At 36.6% G+C, this 26,361-nt stretch overlaps 1 protein-coding gene across 5 annotated transcripts in view; it reads left to right on the plus strand.

Annotated features, from left to right (window-relative positions):
- The window catches only part of ankfn1 (ankyrin repeat and fibronectin type III domain containing 1), an 88,292-nt gene extending 64,927 nt beyond the window's left edge, over window positions 1-23,365 (plus strand). For 4 of the 5 annotated variants that reach the window (XM_051915124.1, XM_051915126.1, XM_051915123.1 and 1 more), the window contains 9 exons: window positions 961-1,093; window positions 1,943-2,059; window positions 3,666-3,881; window positions 3,981-4,147; window positions 7,579-7,720; window positions 9,364-9,532; window positions 10,207-10,373; window positions 15,714-15,963; window positions 18,258-23,365. In XM_051915124.1, coding sequence (XP_051771084.1) covers window positions 961-1,093; window positions 1,943-2,059; window positions 3,666-3,881; window positions 3,981-4,147; window positions 7,579-7,720; window positions 9,364-9,532; window positions 10,207-10,373; window positions 15,714-15,963; window positions 18,258-19,009 — 2,113 coding nt within the window. In that variant the 3' untranslated portion in view covers window positions 19,010-23,365. The remainder of the gene's footprint in view (window positions 1-960; window positions 1,094-1,942; window positions 2,060-3,665; window positions 3,882-3,980; window positions 4,148-7,578; window positions 7,721-9,363; window positions 9,533-10,206; window positions 10,374-15,713; window positions 15,964-18,257) is intronic. The other variant, XM_051915125.1, reaches the window with a different exon arrangement.
- The last annotated feature ends 2,996 nt before the right edge of the window (window positions 23,366-26,361 follow it).

Below are 26,361 nucleotides of genomic sequence, written 5' to 3' on the forward strand. Positions count from 1 at the left end.
TCTGTTATTAATTACTCACCCTTATGTCGTTCCAAACCCGTATGACCTTCGTTCATCTTCGGGACACAAATTAAGATATTTTTGATGAAATCCGAGAGCTCTCTGACCATGTGACTACAGTGGTTCAACCTTAATGTTATGAAGCAATGAGAATACTTTTTGTGCGCAAAAACAAAACAAAAATTTCTTCTCTTTGTTGAATAAAGTCGTTATTTTTGTTTTTTGCGCACAAAAAGTATTCTAGTCACTTCATAAAATTAAGGTTGAACCACTTAACAATGTCTTTACTACCTTTCTGGGCCTTGAAAGTGGTAATTAAATTGCTGTCTATGGAGGGGTCAGAGAGCTCTCGGATTTGATCAAAAATATCTTAATTTGTGTTCTGGAGATAAACAAAGGTCTTACGGGTTTGGAACAACGTGAGGGTGAGTAATTAATATCAGAATTTTCATTTTTGGGTGAACTAACCCTTTAAAATGGTGTAATTTGGCCTGTTTCACCTCAGAAGTCTTGACCTTCTCAATGTCATACTTTTAAAATAATCTTTTTAATGTTTAATTAACTGTTTATAATGTGTTTATTTATAATTATAATTTCTTTATAATTAACTGTGATATTAAATTAATTGTAAAAAAGCATTTTTTAATTGGTAACTTAAGCAAACACGTATAATGATAATTTGTATGTGGCTTTGGATAAAAGTGCCTGCTAAATAAATAAGTGTAAAATATAAATGTACTATTTTGTTTGCCCTCTTGCAAAGTTGATCAATATTATCTAAACGTTAAGAATGCCATATCACTGACTATTTGCTGAAATAGAAAAAAAGATTGACTTTTGGAGAGTTATTTGTACTCTTTTCTTGGAAAGTGCCAGGGATTATAGAATACACATTATAGCTGAATATGCTGCATTCGTCTTATTCTGAATAGGTTCTCTTGGCTGTTTTTTTTTTTTCAGGGGAGTTTATATAGCATCTGTATTTTACCATAAGGACAGTCTGCTAGTGACTAATGAGGATCAGATCCCCATAGTGGAGGTGGACGACTCATACAGCAGCTCCCTCATGCAGGACTTTCTGTGGTTCACCAAGGTATGTAAAAACATACAGTCAGCCACGACATTAAGCAGCGGAGAGGTCAGCACGGAGATACTGCACTAAAGTAACGTGCGTTTTATTAACGCTGAACTGAAACATACATTTTCAATGTTTTCGTAACACATCTCTTTGACAAGCGTCAATATTTTTGTTGGTTTCTTCCAAATGCAGCCTGTGGTCAGCTTAGCGTCCTAAATATATTCTGTCAAAGTGAACAGTCACCACACTTTTGACGTTAGACCACGCGTTTGTAATTAGCCCATCATTACAAGGCTAAAGTGGTGTGATGCAAGAAGCAGAGACAGTCTTAGCAGAATATAGCTCTTTGTTTGATGGCCAAATACTTCTAGATTTTATGGTGAGATTGGAGGTAAAGTTATACTCATGGAACGAGCCTCGCAGCATTTTAAGCGCTCATGTCCACATCCAAATGTTTATTTTACAACTTGTCTCCTAATATGCGAGTAGAAAATGAAAGTTTGTCAAGGCAAATTTTGATGTTGGCTTGATAAACCTTGTCTCAAAGTTTTAAATAGTTTGAAGGTTAAACAGTCACATACACAGGCAGGCACATAGATGGACTCTCATGGGTCTCTTGTATAAGAATGACTTACTTTTCTGTTTAAAGCACCTTATTCTGGAGTGCTTTTTTTTCTTTTGCGTTTTCTGTTCCGCATGGTAAAATAAGCAGTCAACTAAGACACCTATAACTAGCCCAGTAGGGATTGTTTCATCACAGAAAATAAAGCACTCTGGCATTAATGCAAAGACTTTGAATGATGTCGAGGAATTAAGTAAATTGCTTCCTCCAACTTCACAAGTGTGCGTGTGTTTATTTTGCAGCTGTCCTGTATGTGGGAGGACGTCCGGTGGCTGAGACAGAGCCTGGCAGTCTCCACCTCTTCCTCTTCCACTCTGCAGTCCAGACAGAAGATGCTGGCGGCCGCGGGCCAACTGCAGGTTTGCCAACCCGTGATGAGCCTTGCTAACAATTTATCACTATAATGGGATTGAAATTGAAAATGAGTGGGATAATCCCTTATGAGAGATTCTGTGCAGAGTGTGTGTCTGTGTGTGTGTTTGAGCATATTTTATTTTGCGTAATAATTATTCTGGCCAACATGCTCTATGTAACTGTTTTATTATTACAAAAATGTGATTTTTTTTTTTTTTTTTTTTTTTTTTCTGGAAGTTGAATTAAAATATTTTAAATATTTCTTTTTACTTTGGTATGAGAATCAAACCATTATTTAATGTATTTATATATTATTATTTAATGATATAATATAATTATATAATTGTAATATTTTTATACATGTACGTACATACACTCACTGGCCACTTTATTAGGTACACCTGTTCAACTGCCTGTTAACGCAAATATCTAATCAGCCAATCACATGGCAGCAACTCAATGAGCATCAGAATGGGGAAGAAAGGTGATTTAAGTGACTTTAAACATGGCATGGTTGTTGGTGCCAGACGTGCTGGTCTGAGTATTTCAGAAACTGCTGATCTACTGGGATTTTCACGCACAAACATCTCTAGAGTTTACAGAGAATGGTCAGAGAAAGAGAAAATATCCAGTAAGTTCTGTGGGCAAAAATGTCTTGTTGATGCCAGAGGTCAGAGGAGAATGGCCAGACTGGGTCGAGCTGATAGAAAGGCAACTCAAATAACCACTCATTGAAGTATGGTATGCAGAAGAGCATATCTGAATGCACAACACGTTGAACCTTGAAGCAGATGGGCTACAGCAGCAGAAGATCACACTGAGTGCCTCTCCTGTCAGCAAAGAACAGAAAACTGAGGCTGCAATTCGCAGAGGCTCACCAAAATTTGATAATAGAACATTGGAAAATCGTTGTCTGGTCTGATGAGTCTCGATTTCTGCTTCAACATTCAGATGGTAGGGTCAGAATTTGGCGTAAACAACATGAAAGCATGGATCCATCCTACCTTGTATCAGTGGTTCAGGCTGGTGGTGTAATGGTGAGGGGGATATTTTCTTAGCAATCTTTGGGCCTCTTAGTACCAATTGAGCATCGTTTAAACACCACAGCCTACCTGAGTGTTGTTGCAGAGCATGTCCATCCCTTTATGACCACAGTGTACCCATCTTCTGATGGCTACTTTCCAGCAGGATACTGTGCCATGTCACAAACCTCAAATTATCTCAAACTGGTTTCTTGAACATGACACTGAGTTCATTATACTCAAATGGCCTCCACAGTCACCAGATCTCAATCTCAAGAGCACCTTTGGGATGAGGTGGAACGGGAGATTCGCATTATGGATTTTTAATTTTGAGAGAATTACACATCTGTCCACACATTCATAAGTACTTGGTGCTTTGTCCTTTTTGTCAGGAATTTAAATTCCTATTGTCATAAATCAAAAGCATAATGACATATAAAGAGGGCAGTCACAACCTAAATAATTAAAAATATTTTTTAAAGTTTTTTTGTTGTGGACACCATGTACAGCATCAGAGGGTTAAATAAGAATTCTGGAGAGCAAACGTCCTTTTCACATCTCGTCTATTCCTCTATCCTTTTCCAAACAGAATCTTCTGGGCACTCACAACTTGGGCCGAGTCCACTATGAGCCCATTAAAGATCGTCATGGGAATGTGCTGCTTGTGACAGTGAGAGAGATGGACAGCTTCTATTCCTTTTTCAATGGGAAGTGGATGCAAGTATCCAAACTGCAGAGTCAGAGAAAGTCTCTGTCTACCCCTGAGGAACCATATGCCCTGGACATCCTCCTCATAACCATACAGGTGAATACAGCTCTGTCATTACTGATACCTCAAATCATGCACCATTGATTTTTTTTCTTCAGAAAAAGAATCTAATTTAAACTGTTATTTTGATTATAGGACATTCTGGCCTATCAGAGACGGAGTCAGCACCGGCTGTCCTCTGGGCTTTATCTGGGTTACCTAAAGCTCAGCAGCTCTGTGGATCAGATCAAAGTGCTGGTTCCTCAACGAATGCCCAACATGCTCTGCCACACCAAGATACGAGACAACTGGAATGTGTCAAGGTTAGCTTAGAGTGTCATGTAATTTTTTTGGTTTGTTAAACTTACCGTACCCATAGATGTAAAAGACCATTTACAGCCAATGCAGGCAATTTACCATAGGGAATATATGGTTTTTAAAGCTTTTTAACAGTTATAGCGCCACCTATGGTCAAATCTCTATTAAAGATAAAAGTTTGCATGGTTGTTCATAATCATATCGCATGGGCTCACCTAATTCGTGAAGTTCCGAGTTTTCGTTTCGAGGCTTTTGAGTATATTTTGCCATGCCCATTTTCTAAATGACCCTGTTATACCTATCTAAAGGGTGAAGTTCAACATTTTTTAAATAATTATTGACTTAGAGAGAATTGTCCTGCAGTGGTTTTATTTAGGTTGAACGAAAAACCTAGGACTAGGCAAAAGTATGTTTTTTTTAAATATTCTCAAATATTAAACAAACGATTCGATTGACAGTAGTGGTTCTTGAAGCAAAGTTATTCAGAATGAGGAGATCTATCATATGATATGAATATTGAGTGTATGTGTGAAACACAGTGTGATTACAGAGGCATAAAACTCGTTAGCGCCACCCGGTGGCTGATTTCTTTCAAACTTCTCACAGACCTCTAGGGCAGGGGTTCCCAAACATATTTCTGGAGCCTCCCCAGCACTGCACAGTTTGCATGTCTCTTTTGTCTGACACACCCATTTCAGGTCTTGGAGTCTCGACTAATAAGCTGATGATCTGAATCAGGTGTGTTTGATTAAGGAGACATGGAAAACATGCAGTTTGGGGAGGCTCCAGGAATGTGTTTGGGAACCCCTGCTCTAGGGCCATGTTAACCTTAATCTAGGCCCTCCGTTAACCTTGTCTAATAGGTGCTCAAAGTTCAAAGAACATGTTTTTCGATATACGTGATAGATATCCTCATAGACAGTTTCGATATTCGATATCCTCATAGACAGTCATGGCACCTTGGACAAAGACAACGCATGCCAATTTTCAAGTCAATCGGACTAACGGTTGTGTAGCTGTTTTCATGTTTTTTTTTCATGTTATAGCACCACCAAGTGGCCACTGGTTGCAATTTTTTCTTGTGACTAAAGGTTGAGCCCATACATGTGTACCGAGTTTGTTGAAAATATCTCATTCTGTTCAAGAGTTATAGCCATTTTAGTAAAAGTGGCCCAACCACTTCAAACATTTTGGCGCCCCTTAGCAACAGCGAATTAAAATTTAAACTTTTTTTGATAATTATTGACAATCAGACTCCAGAGTGCACTGGTTTGGTTCCGATCGAGCCAAAAACCTAGGACTGGTTCGAAAAGTATGTTTTTCAAAAAATCCAAAATACCCGAAAATGTCATTGAATCAGGCATGCATTTTATCCGTCATCAGCCAAGAATTTCAACGATACAAGACACTTGAACCTACGCCTAAAGGTTTAGGAGTTATGAGCAATTTCATACTTTTCACCACTGTAGAGCTCCCGTCAGGCTAATTGGGGTGAGCTTTGGTGATGTTGTAGATGGTGTGAGTACTACCAGCCCTCAAAGTTTCAAGTCTCTACGACTTAGAGTTTGGTCTGCCCGATCATTTTTAGGGGAGAATGCTGATCCTTGGAAATTTTAACAATTACAATAGATGTAGCCGTCAGTTCATACTGCAGTTAACACCTTCTCCGACAAGTGGATGCGATGAGACCTGTTGTCCTGTTTGTTCATGTGATCAACATAAAGCCTATTGTCATGAGCTACTCCCACAAAATTTTGGGAAAATAACCTGGGTTGTTTAGTAAATGCAAATTTGTGCAATTTAAAAGAAAGACTCTGCATGATATGCAACACAACAAATGACAGAGTTTATTGGTCCTGCTTTAGAGAAAATAAAATATATTCTGAATATTATACTAATATAGTAAATGAATGTGAATTTTGTTTTAGCATATTTTTGCATTAATTCATCCTGCATTTTGCAGTTCATAAAGCAGTTCTCAGGAGGCTTTTTTTAATAAAATCTTTTATTATCTCAAAAATATTGAAAACAAATCACTGGACAGAAATGGCACAGTTAAAGCATGTATTCAAAGCCTGTAATAAAAGCGTACAATAATTTTATTCTTTTTTATTAATTTATTGATTTTACCAAAATGCCAGCAAATATATGTATATCTTGACTCATTATGAAACTCTCATGCAATCTAATGAATGTTCTTGATATGGACATGAAGATTTTAACCTTTTATAGCAATGTATAAAGCTAATATTTCTCACCGGTGAAGCAAATACGAGCTTTCCAGAGCGAGTGTACCTGAGAAGATTGAAATATGCCTGAACTCCGTGTCAGGCTCCCCCTCACCACAGGCTTACATAGTTTCTTGACACCACCATTTTTTACAGTCAAAACAAAACTGCTATTTGTTTTTGTTCGGTAAAGGAGCTATTTATTTATTTTCATCTCGGGTCATGGTGTTGACCTTGGTAGGTAGCTAGAGACAGGGAGAGTATTATCCTGCAGCTCTGTGTGGTAGTAAAACTAAATTTACTACGGGGCCGGACTGTGGAAGTCAGTGGGAGGTTCACACTGGATGATGCCCACTCACGGCTCGAGGAAAACCTCTGGAGCAAAGAAATTCTCCTTTTTTTCCACCATCCTACCCCCTAGACACTAGCCTTGAGGGTGTCCTTGAGACTAAGACCAAAATGCTCTATTTTGCCCCGTCATCATCTTACCCGCATACTGTGAGCTGATACTTTTCATCTTCTCACAGTTTTTGTGAAATTTAGTGAAAATTAAATGAATTTTAAATTATATTACCTCATTGTAAATATCTGTTTTTCTCTATACTTTGCCAATTTTTTTTATTTGGCTCCATTAGGTCACCCACGCACATTGATTGTTTAGGCCCTCTTGCCTCTAATGTACATAAGCAAGCAAAGAATCTAGGAATTATCTTTTATTGCAGAGCTTAAATTTGATAAGCATGTAAATTCGGTGGTGAAGGCTTGCTTCTTTCATTTAAGGCGCATTGCAAAAATTAAACCCTTTTTGTCTTTTAATGATTTGAAGCAGGTTATACAGGCTTTTTATATTTTCAAGGTTGGACTATTGTAATTTGTTTTATCTGGGGCTTTCTTGTGTATTGCTGAATCGCCTTCAACTCTTACAGAATGCAGCAACTAGGCTTTTTGATTTTTGAAAGTGTTGTCACTTATCTATTATTATTGGACATTTAACAACATTTAACAACTTAGATGTTCTTAGTGTAGAATGTTCAGATTAAAAGGAATGGTTTTTAGTGGTTGGTCAGTAGCATCTCACCAAAACTTACTCCTTAAGACCTAACATGCCATCCCACTAGCCTTTGGAAACCACTCTGTCAAGGGCACTTCTGGAAACAGTAATATAGAGCTGTGTGTATGTTGACTGAACGCTGTCTTTTCCCACCCAGGGATGAGTGGGAATGGCTGCAGTCACTGTCTGGCCCTGTGGAGGTGGAAAGAGCAGATCAGGCTACAGACTGCCTCCTCTTCTCTGAGCTCCAGATGGCCATTAAGAGTCTGCTGCACCATATCAATCTACCTCTCCACCAGGTACTGCAGTCTACAGGACAACTCTGTGGTAACTTGGTGTTAAGCACCACAATAATTAAAAAAGTAAAGTTTGTCAATATACTTTCATTTTAAAATGATTAAAATAGCTTAAAGTTATTCAGGCATTTAATTTGAAAACTTGGACTGCTTGAAAAGAGAGATTTAAGTTTAAAGCTATATATAAACCTTGGGTAGTGTGAATTTTGAGATCTATAGAAGCATTGATGGATGGATGGGTGGATGGATGGATGGGTGGATGGATGGATGGATGGATGGATGGATGATGGATGGATAGATAGACACTGCAAATATAGATAGATAGATAGACACAGCAAAGATAGATAGATAGATGGATAGATGGATGATGGATGGATAGATAGACACTGCAAATATAGATGGATAGATAGACAGGATAGATAGATAGATAGATAGATAGATAGATAGATAGATAGATAGATAGATAGACACAGCAAAGATAGATAGATAGACAGACACAGCATAGATAGATAGATAGATAGACAGCAAATATAGATAGATAGATAGACAGATAGATAGATAGATAGATAGATAGATAGACAGCAATAGATAGATAGACAGATAGATAGATGGAATAGATAGATAGATAGACACTGCAGATAGACAGCATAGATAGATAGATAGATAGATAGACACAGCAAGATAGATAGATAGATAGACAGACACAGCATAGATAGATAGATAGATAGACAGCAAATATAGATAGATAGATAGATAGATAGATAGATAGATAGATAGATAGATAGATAGACAGCAAATATAGATAGATAGACAGCAAATATAGATAGATGGATGGATGGATGATGGATGGATAGATAGACACTGCAAATATAGATAGATAGATAGATAGATAGATAGATAGATAGATAGACAGACACAGCAAATATAGATAGATAGATAGATAGATAGACAGCAAATATAGATAGATAGATAGATAGATAGATAGATAGATAGATAGATAGATAGATAGATAGATAGATAGATAGATGGATGGATGGATGATAGATAGACACTGCAAATATAGATAGATGGATGGATGGATGGATAGACACTGCAAAGATAGATAGATAGATAGATAGATAGATAGATAGATAGATAGATAGATAGATAGATAGACACAGCAAAGATAGATAGATAGATAGATAGATAGATAGATGGATGGATAGATAGACATTGCAAATATAGATAGATAGATAGATAGATAGACAGCATAGATAGATAGATAGACACAGCAAAGATAGATAGATAGACACAGCAAAGATAGATAGATAGATAGATAGATAGATAGATAGATAGATAGATAGATAGATAGATAGATCGATCGATCATATATAAATAGATGAATGGATGAATAGATGGATAAATAGAAAGACTAATAGACATACTAAATATAAATAGATATGGATGGATGGATGGATAGATATAAAATAAATACTAATACTATAGATACTCTTTCCATACATTTGTCAGAATATCTTTATTTTTTGTCTGTATTATTTAAGATATCCATATAGTTTTAGGATTTTTGCTACTTAGTTACGGCATAACATTGTTACCCTCCAACCCCCGTGGGTTAAAGTCTGTGTGTGTATGTGTGTCCCACACAGGCCAAGCACTTCCGTCTCTACACACACGAGGTGCTGGAGCTGGGTCACAATGTGTCCTTTCTTCTGCTGCTGCCCGCCTCAGACGACGTTTGCTCTGCCCCGGGACAGACCAACCCCTACACACCACACTCGGGGTTCCTCAACCTCCCTCTTCAAATGTTTGAGCTCGGTACACTGGCTTCTGTTTCAACCCCTACAATATTAGCTCAGTTGGCCTTATAAAAATCCACAGATTCCTCCCCCCTCTGCCCCCAGTCACACTCCCTTAGGACCTCTAGTAAATCAAGCAGACACACACACACACATGCAGACACCAGCGGGGTGGCGGTGCGCACCACGGCTAGCCAAACAGCCACCCACCCCCCTCGCTGAGCCCAGACTGTGTAAAATAAGGAAAGGTTAAACAAGTAATCAATATTATAATCCAATAAAATGTGTTTTAAAGAATGGCGGATCATTTTCATTCAAATAGCAGGGTTTGTTTTCAGAAGCCAAGGCAAATCGTGTGCTTGTATGCTTAGCAGCGGTGCCAGTTAGAACACTTAGTAGCTTATTCAGCTGCTGTTGTGGGGAGAGTTTCAAACAACTTTTTAAACATTATACTGTGAGGTAGTTTCAGCCCAAACACCATACACTTGTAAACCACCCACAGATTTCCATTACAAAAACGTCTTTTAAAAAGATTCGTCAGTGTTTTTGGGACATTAATGATAACCTTCCTAGGGGCTCAATTTCATACAGCACACCACCCAGTGAAGTCAATTTCAGAAGTGCAATAACATCTCACTACTGTTACAGTGTCAATTACTAACTATAGTATTTTTATTTTGTCTCCCTGTGCAGTTCACTTCTGCTCATATAAAGAGAAATTTATCAGTCTTTATTGCCGGCTGTCCTCTGTGCTGGACCTGGACGGTCTAATTACCCAGCAGGCTTTCAGAGAGGCCATCACTGACTCAGAGGTGTCCACAGCCAAACAGAGACAACAGCACATATTGGACTACATTCAGGTATGGGGCAGCCCCTCTGTGAAGGATAATATAATTTTGTCTTTTTTTTTTTTTTTTTTTCTCCTCACTAAGTAAATGATGAAGATTTGTCTTTGTAAGTTATAATATATTTTTACATAAGATATTTAGTGTTATATTGAATTTTGGAGCAAAACAAATTTTAAACAAGTTTCCTTTACTGTTGTTTATTTTTATTTATTTAACTGTTTACAAAATTATAAAGTACTGTTTAAAATTTATAAATTGACACATATATATATATAAATTAAAAACAAAAAATCATAATTGGTCACCTTATGCAAATGCTTTCGAAAATGTGTGACAATTAATTAAAACTTTTTATAAAATATTTTAATATGTGATATATTTAAGTGATATATAACGGCCTAGACTCATAAGTATAATTAAAAAATTAATAATTTGTCACCACATGCAAATTATTTTCGATATAGCAGTATTTTCTTGGGTGGCATTGAAGTATATACTTGCTCTTTTAGTTTTTTTTTTTTTTTTTCTTGCTTGTCAAAAAAAAAAGATTTATCTTTATAAATTATAATATATTTTTACATAACATTATTCAGTATTATATTAAATATTGATGTAGCCACACAATTTCAAAATATGCTTATTTTACTGTTTCTTTTTACAAAAATTATAAGTACTATATAAAGGCCTGGGCTCATAAATATAATAAAAAATAAAAATAATTTGTCATCATAAGCAAATTTCAAAGGATTAGTTCACTTTCAAATGAAAATGACCCCAAGCTTTACTCGCCCTCAAGCCATCCTAGGTGTATATGACTTTCTTGTTTCTGACGAAGACAATCGGAGAAATATTATTGCCATTATAAAGCTCGGATGCGTCAGGATATTTATTAATATTTCTCTGATTGTCTTTGTCAGAAACAAGAAAGTCATATACACCTAGGATGGCTTGAGGGTGAGTAAAGCTTGGGGTAATTTTCATTTGAAAGTAAACTAATCCTTTAAGTTTAAGTATATACTTGCTACCATGTAGCATTTTCTGCTCATTTCTTCACTTTAAGGTTTTCATAAGCTGCATCTCAAATAGCTATTTTATAATATCTGTATTATTTTGTGTTTAGTACAGTTTGATGTACATCATGGAGCCATAACATTAGTACAGGAATAATTTACAAGTGAATCTCCATTTGCACATCCATCACAACAAATCCATTTCCTCCCAATTTAAATAATTTGTTGCACTGCGGGCATTTTGCATTCAAAGGCATTCATCCTTTGCCAAGCTAACAGTGTTTTGATCTCCGAGAAGTTTGGGCATTTACCCAAAATACTATTCTTTCACTAAAACTTTTGATGAATTACCTTGAACAAACATGAAATTCTCTACAGTGAAACAGTAAAATTATGAAAATGCAGTAAAAACAGTACAATTTGGAAATTATTACAATTTAAACTAACCGTGTTCTATTTTAATATATTTTAAAATGTCATTTATTCCTGCATCAAAGCTGAATTTTCAGCATCATTACTCCAGTCTGTCACATGATCCTTCAGAAATCCATCTAATATGCCGATTTGGTGCTCAAGTAACATTTATTATTGTTATCGATGTTAAAACAGCTGCGCTGCTTAGTATTTTTTAAGGATTTTAATGGTTTGAATGGTGTTGTACGTGGTAATTTCAGGGATTCAGATACTGTCTTTTCTCAGTGCACGCAATGACTTAATGGGCCAGAACAATTTTGCAACATATAGCAACAAACAGGTGTTTTGGATAGTGCTATGGTGTTTTTTTGCTTTTTATTGTTTGTACGCTACCTGAAATGATGCTTTACTGCTTCATTCCCTTTTATTAGCCACATTTGTGTTGTTTCACTTACAACTTTTAGCAATACGTCATGCATGTTTCAGTCCTGAGAATCATGTTTATTCCCAGCCGCTTGGGAGTGTTGGATACATCAAACTACAAAAACAATTTAAACTAATAATCCAATTAGGATAGTTTATTGATGTCATAAAGCATAACTACTAGACGTATAAACTGTAAAACAAGTTGTTTTTCTTGTGTCGAAATTTCAATAACAGCTCAGCAGACTCTCTCACAATTCGACTTGAAAGGGAGGCGTGTGTTAAGTGTGCCGGTCTGAAATAATCCCTCTCCGCCACCCCGGTCTGGACTATTAATTGAGATTGACCACAAAACCACAAGTGTTTGTGTGATGTCAGGTCCAAGAGGCGCTGGAAAAAAGCGGCACACTGACCACAGATTACACAGCGCCTAAGAGCGACGAGGGGAAAAAATAATACCGATCAATGAGTGTGACTGCATGACTGTGTGTGTGGCTGAGCAATGTGGCATCAATTAGCGTGAAAACCTTAATGTTCCAGAAGGCAGCAAATGAGAAAGGGCCACGTCTGTCAAAGTGGCACGGCTCTGGAAAGTGCTTTGCGTTTCGCTTTCATGTGAGAGGGCAGGTTTATATCGCTGTGAGGTCCTGTCAAAGAGCTAACGGACAGACCGCGAAACACGCGTTTCAGATGCATGTGGCGAGATGTGTCATTGAGATGGAGCTTGCATGACGCTCAAATTTACTTCGTAGACTCAAGTTTTTGGCTTTAAGTTAAGTTTAAGTTGAGGTTGCTGATTTGATGCGAGTAAAATAAGCTTCTAGTTAATCTGATAATACTCAGAGATTTTTTGTGCGATGCAACTTTTTGGTTGAAGAAGTTCTCAACTGGTTTTAGTTCAGGACTCTGATTTTGCAGTGGACATTAACCCCCGGTTTCACAGACAAGGCTTAAGCCTAGTCCCAGACTAATGCATGTTTGAGCTGTTTTTACTGAAAGCAATTTTCACTGACATATCTTAAAATATGTCAGTGTCATAATCTGAAGCTGCACACCAGTAATGTTTTTTTCTAAGGCACGTTTATAAAAGCTACTTAAATGTCCTAATTGAACTAAGGTCTAATCCTGGCTTAATTTAAGACCTGTCTGTGAAACCAGGCCTTGTTTCTGCCACTGAATAAAAAATAAAAGAGGTAATTGTGACTTTTTATCTCACAATTCTGACTTTTTTCTCGCAATTGTGAGTTTACGCCTATATCAGAATTGCGTTATATGAACTCGCAACTTATATGAACTTTACAAAGTCAAAATTGCGAGTTTACAATTCCGAGTAAAGAAGTCAGAATTGCGAGATGTAAACTTGCAATTACAAGAAAAAAAGTCAAAATTTCAAGAATAAAAATCAGAATTGTGATATAAAACCTCGCAATTGCGAGAAAAAAGTCAGAATTGCGTGATATAAAGTCACAATTGTGAGTTATAAAGTCAGAATTATGAGATATGAAGTCAGAATTGTGAGATATAAACTCGCAATTCTGAGAATAAGTCTTTTTTCCCTCAGAATTGGACTTTATAACTCGCAATTGCAAGTTTGCAATCCCGAGTAAAGAAGTCAGAATTGCGAGACGTAAACTCGCAATTACAAGAAAAAAAGTAAAAATTTCAAGAATAAAAGTCAGAATTGTGATATAAAACCTCGCAATTGTGAGAAAAAAAGTCAGAATTGCGTGATATAAAGTCGCAGTTGTGAGTTATAAAGTCAGAATTGTGAGATATAAACTCGCAATTCTGAGAATAAGTCTTTTTTCCCGCAATTGCGAGTTTACAATTCTGAGAAGTCAGAATTGCGAGATATAAACTCGCAATTACAAGAAAAAAAGTCAGAATTGCGATATAAAACCTCGCAATTGCGAGAAAAAAAGTCAGAATTGCGATTTTTTTTTTTTTTTTTTTTTTTTTTTTTTTTTTTTTTTTTTGTTAACTCACAATTGTGAGAATTGTGAGATAAAAAGTCACTATTATCTTTTAAATTGTTTTATTCCGTGGCGGAAACAAACTTCCATTCCTAAGTGTTAAACCAACATGGTACCAAATCAAGTGAATTGTGAAAAATGCCCTTGAAATGAAATGTTTGCAAATTGTTAACATGACAGACAGAAAAGGAAAATTGACTGTTATTTTCAAAGTATCTCTTGAATTTTAATGTTTTCTTGCTCTTCACATCCAGTAATTCACTACACAAAACAAATAATGGTAATTATTTCTCCTTGAAACTAAACCTGTATTTAACGTGGTTTGAGTCGTGTTTTCTTCGTCTTTGTGTTGTTTTGCTTATACTTTAACAGAATGAAGGGCGATCAAGCAGCCTGTCTGTGTTGCATCTATCTAGTATTGTAATATTTTTCGCCAAATATTTTGCCTCACAATACTGAGTTTGATTGCACAGCCTTTGGCGCATATAAAAATGGGAATCATTTTCTCATCCCATTTAATGGCCAGGCCTATTCATTTTGCTATCCAAAATATGCATGATTATATGGTCAGTTGCATTTTATTATTTCCATTTAACATTATTTTTCCCTGCTGTCGACGACCCTATCAGAACAGACCAGTGATTCATTTTTGGATTTAGAGCCGCTATAATAGAGCACTGGGTGTGATATAAAGCCACACTGCTTATTTATTCTTATTTTCTCTTAATTTGTTGCAATATTTCCCAGCCAGCAGCATCAGCCAAACATTTATTAGTTGAAGTAGTCTATTTCACAATCTAAAGAAACCCATATTATTACCCTTGTCATACTGGAGTCCCCTCTTTGTCGTTAGAAGCCCGGCATATTTTCCAAAGGAGTCATCCTGTGGTGTCAAGGCTCATTCTCATAAGCTGGATCTCTCATGGCATTTGCTAGAAAGAGCTCAGATTGCAGGGTTTTTTCGTCTACCCTGCTGCATTTTTGTTCAGCCTTTTTCCTTCCAATTTGAAATAAGCTCCTTGTAAATACAATTGCTATAGTACGTCTCAAGGATGGAAAATATGAAAGCGGTAGTTGTGAAGATTCACTGCATGGAGGTTAACTGCTCTGATTGAAAACACATTTTACCTCTCATTTCGCTTTTGCACACTAAATAGGAGCAATATGTACAATTCAGCTCTGACGTGCTGTGATTGGTGAACAGAGGAAGATGACACAAAATAAATTATGATATTAGTCACGGTCATGCCCCTTCAGACTTCACAGCAAGTTTTCTGTGGCCTCCTTTTGAAGCTTTTGTGTGATGCGCTTTAATGGTTTGAAAAGCTTTGTGATGTTTGTGGGGAAAGTGCTTGCGATGTTTGTGTGGGGGAAATACTACGTTTCTCACAGTGAAAGCTGCGATTTGCATTTTTATCGAATCAACATTTAAATGGCACCCTTTAGTTCTCAAACTAACCTTATTTTCAGCAATGCCAATGAAATAAGAGCATACTTAACCTCTCTGTGTTTTTTTCTTTGTGTGTTTGAAGCAATTGGACGAGATGTGGCGAGACGTCCGCTGGATCACTAATGCCCTGCAGTACGCCCGCTATAAACAGCCTCTCGGTTGGGTGCCTATCATCTGGCTAGTAGATGTCAGCGTGGAGCCTCCTGTCCAGAAGAATGACTCCACGTCCTCTAACACAGACTACGTGCCCACTCCCTCGCCCTCTCCAGAAATGAGGAGACGAAAGCCCACAATTGGTAAATGCTATTTTTCAATAGCTGCCATTCATCCAGGTATAAAAATATGTGTCGTGCTTGACTACATGTTTGTGTCGCATTTAAATATGTATTGTATTTGCAATGATATTTGCATATTTAAGTAGTGAGAATGTGGCATTTGTTGACAGCCTTTAGAACACAAAAGAAAGTTTTTCCAGGAAATAAATCAGTGAATCTGGCGTAATTCGAATGCAACTCTTCGATGTTAAAGCTTTGTATTTGTAGGGCATTACAGGGTGGCACAAAAGGAAGAAGTGTTTCTAAAATTGTGCCATCAAAAATTTGACAAAAGACACCAATTTTCAAGAAATAGATGAAATTGCAGCACTCAGCAGAGGCACTTAAGTAACTGTCACCCTGTGATTGTTGGAAATTTGGGGTCCTTTAGATTTCAGTCTGTATAAGAACAAACTAAGGATTGGCAAATTATTATAATTTATAGACCTCGGTCATCATTTAACACCAAATATTGATAATTTAATGATTCTCAGTCTTGCCAGTGCAGTGTGTGATAAAATAAAAATCATGCAATACTGATAAATACGCCTTAAATTTATTTTTAATGTTTTAAGAAATGTGTACAATTAAAAACAGATGTTAAGTCAGTTTAAATATTATTACTTATGTGGTCAAATGTGCACAATAAAGATGCGTATTGCCTGTCTGCTGGGTGTTTTTAACTTTTATTTTCTAACTTTTATATTCCACATTTCTCAGGATTTATAATTATTGCATTATGTGTATGGGATGTAAACTCAACAACCCGCAACATTAAATTAACACTGTTTTTGTTGATTTTTCAGAAAGAAACTATGTATATTTCTTCACTTTAAATCATAGATATCACTTTATAGTAACTTTTATTAAATTTAACAAACATTATGTAAGGGATAATGTACATCCAGCCAGTTGTTATCGCAGAATAAACCCTGACAGGGTGATCAGGACCCCGACACAAAGCGGAGGGGTCTTGCATCAGCCTGAAGGGGTTTATTCTGCGATAACAACCGGCTGGATGTACATTATCCAGCTTATTACATGGCTACTTGCGACTTAAGTAAATAATTAGACATGAAATATTGATCTAAGTCAAAATATATTATTAGCTCTTTAAACGCAAAGCTTCCGCGGAGAGAGCAGTTGCTAGCAAGTGTCAAGTTCAAACTAGATGGACATTTAAGAGATACGGTACAGTCATACCACATATTACACGGCATTTCGCCACATAAATAATTATGGGAATAAGAGATATTGATCTGAGATGAAACTGATTTAAAATCGTACCTGTTTGTTATCTAATAATCCATTACAGTAAACAAAACAATAGTCACAAGATGGCACCAGCTGCATTTGTATGAAACGAGAGAGCGAGTCTGCGATTCCAGATGACATAATTAAATAACTGCACACAAAATATTGATTTGACTGCATTTTAATATTTTATTACCTCACCAAACGCAAAACTTCTATGAGGAAAAAATGTTCCTAGCAAGTGTATAGCGCTGCTGACTTCAGTCACCTGGATGAGCCTGTGTTATCTGTTTTTAGCGGTTGTTATCTGGGAATAACATACCGCTGGGTGGCGCGATTGATAAATCAGAATCAAGTATTCCACTGAGCTGTGTAATAATACATTATATAATGCTTAACAGTATGTGTGATGTCACAGTAATTTTATCTGTTTAATAAATATACAGTAGCTTTCAAAAGTTTGGGGTCAGTAAGAATGCTTTTTTTTTAAGAAATGAATACTTTTTTCAGCAAGTTTGCATTAAATTGATCAAAAATGGCAGTAAAGACTTTACAAAAAATCTATTTCAAATAAATGTTTCCACAAAAAATATTAATGAGCAAAACTATTTTCAGCACTGATAATAACGAATGTTTCTTGAGCACCAAATCAGCATATTAGAATGATTTTTGAAGGATCATGTGACTGGAGTAATGGCTGCTGAAAATGTAGCTTTGCCAACACAGGAATAAATTACATTTTAAAATATATACAATTTTTTTAAAAAAAAAATGTATTTTAAATTAAAAGAATTTTTTACAATATTGCTATTTTTACTGTATTTTTGATCAAATAAATGCAGCCTTGGTGAGCATAAGAGACTTCTTTCAAAAACATAAAAAAACTCAACCGACCCTAAACTTTTGAGCGGTATATCGACTATTTCAAAAAAGGGCTTCAAAAAAGAACTATCCTTTTAAAATGTTTATTTTATTATTAAAATTGTGTTTTGCTTGTCTGATTCACATACACTGGACTTAATATTTCCATACTTATTATCAACCCACATTTGTTGCAGAGTCCCAACCGGGTTCAGATGAAGAGGGCTGCTCGGAGGTCTTTCTCCCCACAGACAGTGACTATGACTCCAGTGACGCTCTGAGCCCTCGTGACCTGGACTTAGTTTACTCCTCAGCCCAAGATCTCTCCCATCAGGCCGTGCACGTCCTCAGTGGTAGCGCACCCGATGTCCTTCAGATGCACGATCTCAAGTACAGCGCTTGCTCAAAATCCATCCTGGAGACCGAATCATGCACCAAGGACATGGAGGACCTGTCGCTGTCTTCTTATTCTGTGAAAGCCACAGACAAGCCATCCCGCTGCAAGTTCCTGGCCGACCCACCAACGAAACGTAAGATGCTGTCGAAAAGCCATCCCCAGAGGAGTTATTTTGGCGGGCCGCACCGCTGGCTGCGTGTACAGAGCGAAAGTCACACTCCCTCGCTATCCGAAGGCATCTACACCAGACAGAGTGATATGGACCTGCCGCTGGAGACGCCGCTCTCTCCCACTAACTCCTACAGTTTGGATGAGTACAGGGCGACCTACAGGGAATCTAAGCCCAACGTTCGCAGGATCTTTGTGGAGTCGTGCAGCAAGACGTCACCCTGCAGAGATGCCCCACATTGGGAGGAGGAGGAGAAGGGATCGAGAGGAGCAGCCGCCGGAGAGACCGGATCGGGATACGGCACTACAGCAGAAGCTCATGATGTAGATTCGGATGAGCTAACGAATGAACAAGTGTCGGAGATTCTCAGCAGCACTCTTTAGGATGATACGAGCGTTCCATCACGTAGACGTGTGGTCTTCTCGACACTTGAGTCGCCTCAAAGCTCCAAAACTACCCTTTTCCTCTCCAAACGCACAATTTACAACAGCTCACAGTTGTAATGAGTGAACACTTAGCCTAATCAATTCTTGCATCCTCTCTGCAGAGGATGAAGTTGCTGGTCAACTCTGTGGGACTCATAAATCATGGCTCTGACTGTTACAATGTTGATTATCAATGCAACGTGAAACAAAGCACTGCTTTTCCTCAGAACTTGAAATTGCCTCAGCCAATAGAGCCCAACAGTAAGCGCCCACTTTTTCAGCAGCCTTTGTTCTGAGTGTATTTTTCCCATTAATTTTCACCATAGGGGTTTCAAAAGCTTCTTCAGACTGAAAGACTTCAAAGTCATGAACAAAACCAACCAGCTCTAAGTATTCTTAAAATTACAGATTCCTTTATTAGAAGCTACAAGAGTGTGTATTTAAGATCTTTTATGATTGAAGTACAAAATATTTAACGAAAATGTGTATATTACAGTCAAACCAAAAATTATTCAGACATTTTTGATATATTTTTACTAGTGGGTGCAGGACACTATGGTTCATTTATGTAAGTGAGGATAGCAAAATAAAGTAAACTGTGACATATTATACCCAAAAATTCATCATACAGTGGACTACCAGTAAAATTGATAAAAATTTGGGACCAAAAATTATTCAGACACTTTGACCTGACCATGTTTTGCTTAAGTGTTATCTAAGATTATTTTTTTCTGATACAGTTTAACTCTGAGATCTTGTCATATTTTATTACCATTTTTTTAAACTATAGTGAATAAACTGTATTAATGAATGAAATGTATAAGGTGTCTGAATAAATTGTGGTTTGACTGTATATACACACACGCGCACACACACACATATATATATATATATTAAAGTAAAGATATTTCAAATAAATGCTGTTCTTTAAGGCCCCGTTTACACTAGTGCGTTTTCGTTTTAAAACGCATACGTTTTGCTACGGTTACACCTGTCGTTTACACTGCGCTGGCATTTTCGAACCTCGAAAACGGAGACTTTTTCGAAAACGCTGCAGACCCCGTTTTAGTTTAAAAACGCTGGGGTTGCATTTCAGTATAAACGGACCAAAACTGAGACTCTCTGCGTATCCTTGACGACCGTGTAAACAATAACATGAAGACTGAACTGCAATCTTTGCTGACTTTGTTGTCATTTTAGCAGCTGTTGAGCAGTTAAACTCAGCATTTTTTTAATACTGCAGCTTCCTACATTCGCAAGAGGCAACTGTTTACACTTGTACGCGCATGCCCAGTGTGCACGAACGGTCATGTGACATGCGTTTTCGGCCGTGTAGTGTAGACGGAGATCGTTTCTGAAACGCCAGTGTGGATGAGGATCGTTTTCGTTTTAAAACGAAAACGCACAAGTGTAAATGGGGCCTCACGAACCAAAATGGAGACTTGTGAAAACGATGGCGTGGCTGCCCACATTCGCTCTGCGTATCCTTGACGACCGTGTAAACAATAACATGGAGACTGAACTGCAATCTTTGCTGGCTTTGTTGTCATTTTTAGCAGCCATTGTGCAGTTAAACTCTGCATTTTTTTAATACTGCAGCTTCCTACAAGTGCAAGAGGCAACTGTTTACACTTGTACGCGCATGCCCAGTGTGCACGAACGGTTCATGTGACATGCGTTTTCGGCCGTGTAGTGTAGACGGAGATCGTTTCTGAGGCCCCGTTTACACTAGTGCGTTTTCGTTTTAAAACGCATAAGTTTTGCTACGGTTACACCTGTTATTTACATTACGCCAGCGCTTTCGAACCTCGAAAACGGAGACTTTAGAAAACACTGCAGAGCTCGTTTTAGTTTAAAAACACCGGGGTTGCGTTTCAGTATAAACAGACCTAAACGGAGACTTTTGAAAACGATGGCATGGCTGCCCATGTTTGCTTTGGTATCCTTGATGACCGTGTGAACAATAACATGGAGACTGAACTGCAATCTTTGCTGGCTTTGTTGTAATTTTTAGCAGTCATTGTGCAGTTCAACTCTGCATTTTTTTTTTAATACTGCCGCTGCCTATATGCGCAAGAAGCAACTGTTTACACTTGTACACACATGCAAGTCAAGTCGTGCACACAAGTCGTGTAGTGTAGACGGAGATAGTTTCTGAAGCACTGTGGAAACGGCAGTGTAGACGAGGATCGTTTTCATTTTAAAACGCCGTTTTAAAACAAAAACACACTAGTGTAAACTGTATTTCTTTAATGAATGCTTGTTCATTAAAGAAACCTGAAAAAATTATCACAGTTTCCACAAAAATATTAAGCAGCACAACTGTTTTCAACATAGATAATAATAAATGTTTCTTTATCAGAATGATTTCTGAAGGATCATGTGACACTGAAGACTGGAGTAATGATGCTGAAAATTCAGGAATAATTACATATTAAAAAAAAAATGTTTTAAATTGAAATAATATTTTGCACGATTATTGTTTAACTATATTTTGTAAATGCAGCATGAGACGTCTTTCAGAAACATTTAAAAATCTTACAAACCCCACTATATTATTATTATATCATTGCTTAACAACCTCCAAGCTCCTGGTTGGACTGGGTTAAATATTATACAAGTTCTCTGTGGAGAAAATGAATGGGATTTTTACTCCTGCAAACATGCTGTTTTGCTCTATTGTGGTGTTTTTCGGTTAAGAGTGGAGTTAGGTGATTTGACGGCTGGTTAAAATTCAGTTAATGTGTTTACTTGCAATGACAGATCGATGTATCCGCTAATTTCACTGCCCATTAAGAATGGTTTGCTCCTACTATTGATGTATGAAGTGGCATAATCCCCTTCACATTACATCTGTTTCAAATCGATTGTGTTTCAGTGTTGAGAAACACTGGATGAATGAAAAATGATCCCATCACTACAGACTCTGTTACCAAACATGAGAGCCCTTTTCAAATTAAAAAGCTATTATGTAGTTCCAGGGAAAGAGTGCGTGACATTTGTTCCACAGAATGTGTTTCATTGAAAAATACCTTGAGTTGTGCGATGTTTACCATACGATGGTGGTTTGTGGTGTGTGATTGTTCACATTTGAAGATTCATGTAATTTGTTTGTTTCTGTGCAGGGTAATCCACTGTTATGAAAGGAAATGAAAACCACTTATGTTTTACAGGTTGAAGGAATGAGAAAAACTGCACTTTTAATATATACAGTATATTTGCATCCCACGACTTTTACTGTAATAGGAGTTTTGATATCTGGACTGTTTTGAATCGGACCACTTTTGACCTTTTGCAGAGGAAGGTGCAACCTTATTTTGCTTGTACTGCAAATTTGTGCCACTTTATATGAACACACAATCATGAATATTTGGATGATTTGTAAGTGCATAATTACTAATTTCACAGCATTCATTTTGTCAATAAAGCCATAGATATTTTAAATGAAATGCAAGTTATGGTCCAAGGACATAACCAAAAAGGTAGTTTGTTTAGTAAAGCATCGTTAATTCTGTAAAACTATACCACGTTCGTTTTGCAATGATTATTACTTAACAGATTCATTGTGAATATAGTATATATTTATTCATTAATCCTTATGTATGCCCTAATAATTAAGTGAAACAATTTCCCAGATGAAAAAGGGCAGCTTTTTGCAAGCAACATCGTAAATGTGTCTGTTGCAATGTTTCAAAAATTTGTTAATGTTTGCAGTGTGTTTTTTTCTACAAAAAAAGAAAGAAAAAAAATTGTATTTGCACAAACCGTTTGTTGATTTGCAAAAATATGTTGAAACTGGACTTTCTCCTGAAGGATTGTAAAAATGTTTCATCTTCCTGGTTAATGTACAGTGATGTCAGCTGGTGCTCAAGATCATGTGGGTAAAATGCACTGCTCTGACACACCGGTGTGTTCGGGCCTTGTTCTTTCAGTATGCATTCAACACAACCCCACAGCGACGAGGCATTATATACCACATCCCACCTTACGTATTCCAGTTAAATCATTGAACTGTTTGCAACTGCCATTCCAGGTGGGGTATTATTGTTAAATTATATAGTATATTTGTCTTGATACCTTTATACTGTGCACAATGCAAGCCAAAACAATTAAAAAGCATCATATCTGTATATTTTTGCATTATGCATTTATTGATCCAAATAATATATTTCAGTATTGTATTTTTGATGGTTGGTCCCATGTCATAGAGGTTTCTGTTGTAACTTGTTTGCTTTTTGTGATGCATCTTGAATATGACTCTGTGACAGATGTATTTAAGTCATAAAAAATAAACATTCCAGTGTAAATATTTTATATGTTTTTATGCTGTTTTTTTTTTTTTTTTTTTTTTTTAATTGGTAACACTTTACAGTAAGATCCTAACAATAGCTAACAATGAGCAATACATTTGTCACAGTATTAATTAATTTTGTTAATGCTAGTTAATAAAAATACAAGTGCTGATTGTTAGTTCATGTTAGCTCAAGTCTTAATGTACAACTTTTGATTTTTGTATTAGTAAATGTTGAATTTAACATTAACTAAGGTTAATAAATGGAACCATTATACTTTATTTGGAATCACTTTATTTTAGTGTCATTGTTATACGTTACATGTAGTTGCTATAGTAATAACTATAAATTATGCATAATTACATGCATTTAACACTAAACTAAACCCTCATCCTTACCCTAACCCTGTAGTAAGTACATGTAGTTAATTATTATTACTCAGACTTAAATGTATAATTACACTGTAACACGGACACCTTAAAATAAAGTGTAACCCTTTATTTGGTAACACTTTATTTTAGTGTCCTTGTTACATGTACTGTAATAACTACATAATTACGTGCAACTAACCCTAAACCAAACCCTAATCCTAACCCTATAGTAAGTACTTGTAGTTATTTAATATTATTCAGTACTTAAATGTATAATTACAGTGTAACAAATACACCTTAAAATAAAGTGTAACCCTTTATTTTAAGGTGTCCGTGTTACAGTGTAATTATACATTTAAGTACTGAGCAATATTAATTAACAACATGTACTGTACTTACTTTAGGACTAAGGTTAGGTTTAGGGTTAGTTGCATGTAATTATGTAGTTATTACTATAGTAACTACAGTACATGTAACGTGTAACGAGGACACTGTAAAATAAAGTGTTACAATGGATCCTTATTGTAATGTGTTGCCCTTTAATTTTGAGCTAATTCAAGTAACTTGTTTATAATTATTTTTAATTAATTTTTTAATTAAATTTTGGTTGGTTTCAGAATTGCCGACCATTTGGGTTGCTGTATAGTTTATATATATATAAATATATATATGTATATGTATATATATATGTATATATATATATATATATATATATATATATGTATGTATATATATATATATATATACTGTATAAGCAATAAGGTACGAAAGTACGAGAGGCTGTGCTGTATCTCCGCTTTGCGTCGTGCCTAACGCCCTTCAGCCGTGACTTATTCATAATACAGCACTAGCCTTGAGTACCTTATTGCTTTTATAAAACCGTTACCACACAATACAAATATTAAAACCAAAAATAGTATCAATGCAACTTTCATGAAGTAAACTTTCACTAAAAGCCTTCCTTCCGCCAGAAAAAATAGTCAGTGACTGTGAACAGCAACAGAAGTTACATTATTACGCCATTAGATGGCGGCAAAGACTGTTTTTATGAGTGTGTCAGTCGGTAGCGAAGAGAACACGGAACAAGACGCAACTGACAAATGCTTTGACAAGCGCTGTCAAAAACTGTTAAAAGGACAAGATAATACATCAGACATTCAAACAGATGTTTTATTATGAACATAGGATTGACCTGAAGGAAAATGCTAAATCTGAATGCAGGTAATAAACTCACAATATCAATTGAGAACATACAGTTTACGTTGCTAAGAGTGGTTGCTAAGGGTGTTGTGTAGTGATAGCCGTGTTTTATATATATATATATATATATATATGTGTGTGTGTGTGTGTGTGTGTAATATTCTGTCAATATATAATTAGGAAATATCTTACAGAGGTTGAATACAGATTTAAAAATACCACATATATATATATATATTTATAACATTTATATTTTCATTATTTTTTATTTTAGATGTATTTAATATTTTTTATACATTTATATGAAGCTTGGTTTACAGTGTTAACAATTTCAACAGCCAGGCCAATGAACAGAGACAGACAGAGTGTGTATGTTTGTATTTAAAACTGAACTGACCGCATGTTAGCTACAGTGAAACCGTAACTTTCAAATCGACCGTTCAAATTGCTCTCTTGTTAGATCATCAAAGGTCTTCACCAGGAACTAAACAAAAACAAATGACATTTTTATCTAGCTGGGTCATGAAAGAATCAGGAATATTTTGACCTCGAGCTGGGAGGCCTTCTGATCCGTCATTAAGATTAAGTGAACTTCAGAGTCGGACCAGACATTGATGGTCATGGAGGCGCGACTGGCCTTTGCCCAGATATTTCACGAAAATCAAAGGACAAATATTCCTCCAGATGATTCGAAACACGTGGATCTCGCCGTCAGTTAGCGGAAAGAAAGGAGAATGTGTGTGTATGTTGGAATAGTGAGAATAGTGCTATCAAGGAGATGATCTGATGATTAAGTCCGGAATGACGCAATGTTCTCAGTTCACAGCTAAAATTGACAGCCTGTTTGAATATGGCCTCTAATCCACTGTGCTATTTGTCCCAACACACACTTCCATGGTAACCACTGGAACACAGTTAAACAGTCATTGGTACAAATTACCAAATAGAATGAAGGAATCCACGAAAGTATAACAGCATACATCAACTGAGCTGCAGTTCACAGGTTAAGACACTTATTATGAGTGACATTTAATACTAAACAGTATGGCGTCTGTTCATCACAAATGCATTAATCAGTTTTATGTTCATATAGAGGACTCTGGAAAACAGCATAGCTCTTTATTTGGCTCTGAGAAATGCCTTTGTTCAGCGAGAGACTGTGCCGGTCCTGCGTTCTGTAATTCTAGCCGGAGGATAGGCCATTTTCAAGGGCCATGGATTCCTTCGTCACTACAGTTGGTTGGCAAGCTTATCTCAAAAACATAATTTCAGCCCACTTCCTTTCTTTTAAATAAGAACTCGCATTCTACTGGCGCCGGACACTCGCTGACACAGGAGCAATCCAGAAAATTGCTCTAAGGTCAATTTAAATGTTAAAGAGGAGCACAGGAATATCATAGGAGATGTGGAACTCTTCTGGGATATCTGAATGCAACCTTGTCATTCG

This window comes from Ctenopharyngodon idella, chromosome 12 (genome assembly GCF_019924925.1).
Source record: "Ctenopharyngodon idella isolate HZGC_01 chromosome 12, HZGC01, whole genome shotgun sequence".
NCBI lineage: Eukaryota > Metazoa > Chordata > Actinopteri > Cypriniformes > Xenocyprididae > Ctenopharyngodon > Ctenopharyngodon idella.